The 6,000-nt window shown below is 40.7% G+C and overlaps 1 protein-coding gene across 9 annotated transcripts in view; it reads right to left on the reverse strand.

The window, feature by feature from the left end:
* The window catches only part of THUMPD2 (THUMP domain containing 2), a 41,346-nt gene extending 36,292 nt beyond the window's left edge, over nucleotides 1-5,054 (reverse strand). For 7 of the 9 annotated variants that reach the window (XM_025355025.1, XM_025355024.1, XM_025355031.1 and 4 more), the window contains exon 1: nucleotides 4,892-5,054. Coding sequence is in view for 2 of the 9 variants with exons in the window: in XM_025355026.1 (XP_025210811.1) it covers nucleotides 4,892-5,017 (126 nt within the window). In the remaining 7 variants the exon portion in view is untranslated. The remainder of the gene's footprint in view (nucleotides 1-4,891) is intronic. The other 2 variants (XM_025355026.1, XM_025355023.1) reach the window with 1 other exon arrangement.
* Between the last annotated feature and the right edge of the window lie 946 nt (nucleotides 5,055-6,000).

Consider the following 6,000-nt stretch of genomic DNA (forward strand, 5'->3'; position numbering starts at 1 on the left):
TGGATAAATAATTATCCTACTTGTTTTTATCAATCTTTCTTAAATGTATGTATAGCTTACATTTATTTCAATGTTTAATATTAGAAGAGTTATTTCAGCATTTACTATTAGAAGTGTTCTAAATAACCTCTTTATTTAGAAGTCTGTGAAATTTTTGCGACTAGAAATATACTGTAGGAACTTTTGTTTATTTCAATTAGCCTATGGTAAAAATGATTTAATTATACATCTTTTTGCTTGAAGTCAAAGTTTCCAGGAACCTACTGATGACATTAAATGAAGACTTACTGTAGTTTAATAAATTGTAAAATAGTAGTAACTGTGAGAATCAAATAATCCTATCTGTGAATGCACTTAAACAGTTCACTCTTTGTGAAGATAGGTATTATATCTTAAAACAGTAGGGAGAATTAATTTTAGTGCTTATGATTTCAAGAACTGCTGAAGCTACTAATTCTCTTTTTCTTTAGTTTATTTCTTGTAACTATTCATATTTAATTACAACACTCAGGGAGAAATAAGGCATTTGGAATATTTTGTTCTCAAGTTTCTCACCTGAAAATTTATTTATATATACAATCTAGTTTTTTCTATCTAGAATTAAATCATAACCAAGTGTCTAAAAACACCTGGTTTTATGTATAACACTTCCGAAGATGAAATAACAGCCTTTATTAAGTAATAACAGCTCTATTTTCTACTAGATTGTCTAAACATTATTTTTCCTTTCTTTTAAAATTCATGGATTCAAATTTAACACCAAGATTAAAAGTTTAAATCTAGGGTGAATGTGGTAGCTCACGCCTATAATTCCAGTGCTTTGGGAGGCCCAAGTGGGAGGACTGCTTGAGCCCAGGAGTTTGAGACCAGCCTGGACAACACAGTGAGACCCTGTCTGTACAAAAAGTAAATGGGCATGGTGGCATGTGCTTGTAGTCCAAGAGGCTACTTGGAAGGGTAAGGTGGGAGGATTGCTTGAGCTGGGGAAATAAGGTTGCAGTGATCTGTGATCACGCCACTGTTCTTTAGCCTGAGTGATAGAGCCTGATCCTGTGACAATTTTTTTTAAAAAGTTTAAATCTACGCAAAAACATATCATGATATAGGGAGGTACCAAAGGTCTCCTAATTCTACAGAGGCCAGTTTCAGAACTAATTTGAAAGTGCTAAGTGATGGGTTAATGTGGTGTTTGAGTTTGTTTTGGTTTATTTTAGAAGAAGGAATTCAAAAATATGTTTCACTTAATTTGTAAAAAGGACATTCAGCCGGGCATGGTAGCTAATGCCTGTAATCCCAGCACTTTGGGAGGCCAAGGTGGGCGGATCACTTGAAGTCCGGAGTTGAAGACCAGCCTGGCCAATATGTTTAGTAGAAACCCTGTCTCTACTAAAGATACAAAAATTAGCTAGGCACCTGTAATCCCAGCTACTTGGGAGGCTGAGGCAGGAGAATTGCTTGAATCTGGGAGGTGGAGGTTGCAGTGAGCCAAGATCACGCCACTGCACTCCAGCCTGGGTGACAGAGTAAGACTCTGTCAAAAAAAAAAAAAAAAAAAGAGGCATTCAATTTAAAGTGAATGCAGAGAATCTTTAAGGCAACCTTATCCAATTATTCCATTAAATGAAAATAACTATGAAATAATCTGACTTTCTGCTTAACTCGACCCCACTACCCTCGACTGTGATGACACCATTAAAAAAACAAAAATTTACATGGCCTATTCAGGACCTGTGTTAATAGTGTTTGATATGTGAGTTTACAAAGACCAATGAATCAACTGACAGGACTTTTCTGGTGAACTGACATTAGAGACATCTCTACAACATTCAATTTTATCTTAAAATAACTGTTCCTACTATTAGTCTTACAATAAATAGCAGCACTTAATACATTAAACATCATTATAAAGTAAAGCTTAATTTTTCTCAATATATTAATTTCTTCAAAGTAGTCTAAGTGATCCGTGTTTGTAGATACGTAAATTAAATATTTAACATCATCCAGGGGCTTATGAAGAAATTTGCCATACAGCCAGAAGGGAGAAAAAACATCAAACTTGAATCTGACCAAGTTCTAGATACAACTTACAGGATTTCAACCTGTAGGAAATACAGAGGATAGAGGAACATGTTAAACTACACCATGCAGACTCAGCATACTATTTTTTTTCTCTTTTTTTTTTTTTTTTTTTTGAGATGGAGTCTTGCTCTGTTGCCCAGGCTGGACTGCAGTGGCGTGATCTTGGCTCACTGCAACCTCCGCCTCCAGGGTTCAAGCAATTCTCCTGCCTCAGCCTCTTGAATAGCCGGGACTACAGGTGTGCACCACCACACCTGGCTAACTTTTTGTATATTTAGTAGAGACGGGGTTTCACCATGTTGGCCAGGCTGGTCTTGAACTCCTGACCTCAGGTAATCCGCCCACCTTGGCCTCCCAAAGCACTGGGATTACAGGCATGAGTCACTGCACCAGGCTAGATTCAGCATACTATTTTGTTTACTTTTGTATATTTCTGAAATTCTCCATGATAGAAAGCTAAAGAGAATACACAGGAAATTTTCCACTGCAAGCTGTGTGTTGGAGTTACCTGGGAGGGCAGCATGTTTTCATGTTAAAATGGTATCACCTGGGCTCACCAGCCGCCCTGTTAAAAGAAAACCTTTTGGGGCTGGCACCCAGAAATACTCATTTTCAACTAGCTTCCCCAGTGATTCTTATGTTCATCAAAATTGGAAAAACACTGATTAAAATGAGGTGATTACTTTCTTAAACAATCATTCTTGAATTAATCTGTTTTGTAAATTTAGATTTTAGAATATTAACTTCCTTGATGTGATCCAAAGTTTCTAACACTCTCTTGTCACTAAAAGAATGTTTTAAGTATTACTATACAACTCATTGTATGGGAACTAAAATTTATTGAGCACCAACTATTTGCTAGGCATCATGCTACCTGTGCTATCTTTGTTTCAGTGATTACATTAATCCTTTAAAGTAGCTATCATCTCTATTTTACATTCAGGACAATTGAGGCTCAGAAATTTGAGTAATTTGCCCAAAGTTACATATCTACTACAGAAATATATAAGATCTGCACACAGGTCTTTTGATTCTAAAGCCCATACATACTCTACCATGGTGTTACAGAAATAAACTACATCCAATGTTCCAGGGCAGATTCCCACGGTAACTTAGCCTAGTGGTAAAGCACACAGGCTTTAAAACTAGAAAGGCTCCAGATACAAGTCCCAATCTTCTCTTTTTTTGTAAAATATGGAGGTAAAAGTCTATCACATAGGAGTCTTTTGAGGATTAAATCATAACATGCACATAACTTGTCTAACATTTTAAGTGCTTAATAAATGTTAGTTGTCATCACTGTTATTTCAGGATTGCCTTAACTTTGAGAGTTCACTTTGTATCAGAGCAACTGAGGTGGGATTTCAGAGATTATTTGTTCAGATCCCATTTCCGGACCTATCTATCCTTCAAACATACAAGAGCAGAATATGGAAATTCCCAAATCTACTGGCATTTAATTACTCTCACTGTCACAAAGTTTTCCCTATAGGTAATTGAATTTTCTTCCTGGTAATAAAGTTTTCCCAATTTCATTTGTCTTTAGAGAAGATGGAGAACAAGCAGAGAGTCTTTCTTTTTTCTAATAAACCTACATATTCAACTGGGCCAAGCCATCTCTCTTTCACACCAAGCACTCTAAGTCAGCGTTTGAAAAAACAAACCAGCGCAGCCCTATGTCATGGGCCTGGTTTGAACGTGATTATATACTCATTCTTGATTTCCCAGCTCAGGTTTGAATCCCATCTTTGCGATTTTCTAGTTGCATGATTTCAATAAATTATTGGACTTACCTGTGCTTCATTTTTCTCATCTGTTAAATGTGGAACACCTACCTTATAGGGCTGTTGTGAAAAGTACGCAAATAAATGTAGGGTAAAGATCTAAGAACACATGCCTGACACATATTAAATGTTCAATAAATGTCAGTAGTTACTATATATTGTTGCTTTTTTAGATTAGCTACATTCAATACTCTATTAAATTCTGTGACCCAAAACACAGGTGGCAGGCAGTCTAATAAAACTGACATAATTCTTCATGACTCCAACTCTTCACTGCAGAAACTCCTTTTGTGGGCTTCCCACACTGTAGAAGCTGCCAGGGTGGAGGGGTTAATTTCATTTAGCAAGCTCTCTTTTCCAAGAGCACACCACTCACACTGTCCCATGTACCCCGATACCTTTTCTATTATACCTTCATCCTCCACTTTCAAGAAACCAGTTTTCAACGTTCTAAAACCTAAACCAATGCTTAAAAACTTTGTTCATTTCACGGAAATCAACAACAGATAACCATGAGGCCCGCAAGAGTATATTATTTTTCTGGCTGCTATTTACTGCGCGTTTAAAGTGTACTTTGCATACGCTACGTCATTTAATCCTCACAACAATCCTACGAAGTAAAACACAATCACTGTCAAGAAACTAACAAAAAGTCAGGTAACTGAACTTGGAGATCATCTTTGCATTTAAAGAACGAAGGGTTCTAACTCTGCCAGGCCAGATTCTAATTACAGGCACTACTAAGTACTTTAAAGAATGCAGGAAATAACTTGCCTCAACACCTCTCTTAAAAACTTGAGCCCTGAGAAATGAGGAACTGGATTTGCTATGCAAGGAAAGAAAGGAATGGTGGCTTCCCTCGGCCATAGCGGAAGCGCCTGCCAGTTAACCTCGGGGGGCGGCGACCGTCGCGTGGAACAGAGAGGGGCGCCGGCGTCGCTTTCCCGCGTGCACGACTGGCCTCGGGTGGGCAACGGGGCAGGGGCAGGGCCGCCCACCTTCCCAGGCGCGCAGCGAGGCCCACTCACCTCCGTGGCCGCCAGCCGCGCCCGCACCTCGCGCATCAGGAACGGCTCCAGGCCGCGACCCGCGGTGCAGAAGAATCGGGTGCCGGCCTCAGTTCCGGACCCCGGCTCTCCACGCACCTCCGACATGGCGGCTGGGGCGCGCCCCCGCGGCTTTAGGTCACGTGGCCTCGGGCGCGCGCGGCTCGCTCCCGGAGGCGGCGCGCAGGGGCGGGTGGTGCCAAAGGCGGGGTGGTGAGGGAGAGCCCGGGAGGGTCGTATCAGCCCGCCGTGGCCCCTATGGGTCTTCCTGGTTGACCATATGTCCCCTCCTTCATTAGGCGCACCGAAATGGGTTAGAATCATAGGTGGAAGGGCTAGAATGGATAATTCAGTCCTGTTGCCTTATTTTGTAGATTGAGGAAATTAATGCCCAGAGAGGTCAAGAGACAGCGAGTTAGCAGCACAGCTGAGGCTGGAGCCTAGATTTCTCCCTATGTAACATAATGCCTTTTCTTCTGTTCCTCCCAACTCCGTCCTCTTCCTGTCCTTCATTCCTCTCTTCTACTCTTCTCATAGAAGGAGCCCTGGTCTGTTTTCACAAAGAATTGGGCCAAACCTGTGAATCTCCAGGACGGAGAGCAGAAGTTCCTGTTCTCTAACAAATGTCTGCGTTCTGAAACAGCTCATTTCTTGCACTGCTTATTAACCATCCAACCATAGATGAATGAATGTGCCATCTAGTTTTGGGCACCTGATTTGAATGGTTCTCCTAACAGTATTTGAGGGCCTTTTTCTAAACTCTGAATTTTAAAATGGAAATGAAAATATTACTTGGGAAGCATAGACAGAATCCATGTTACAAGATAAACAGCGTGAAATTAGCTCCGTAGCTGTACATTGAGTCAGTTATACAGAAATGATAAATGCATGTCTGTCTCTGACGAGGGGCTCTCCTGTGCTTCAGAATGGGATGCTAAGGTGAAGAACTGATACTCCCTCACCTTCCCCGACACTCCCACCCCCCCGCACCCACCCCCAACTCATGCTCTACTGGGCCCTACAGTAAAAATTCTTCATGGAGTCACATCACATGAGCTTTTCCAAGGTTCAATCTTAGGACTTCTCAGATG

This window comes from Theropithecus gelada, chromosome 13 (assembly GCF_003255815.1).
Source record: "Theropithecus gelada isolate Dixy chromosome 13, Tgel_1.0, whole genome shotgun sequence".
Lineage (NCBI taxonomy): Eukaryota > Metazoa > Chordata > Mammalia > Primates > Cercopithecidae > Theropithecus > Theropithecus gelada.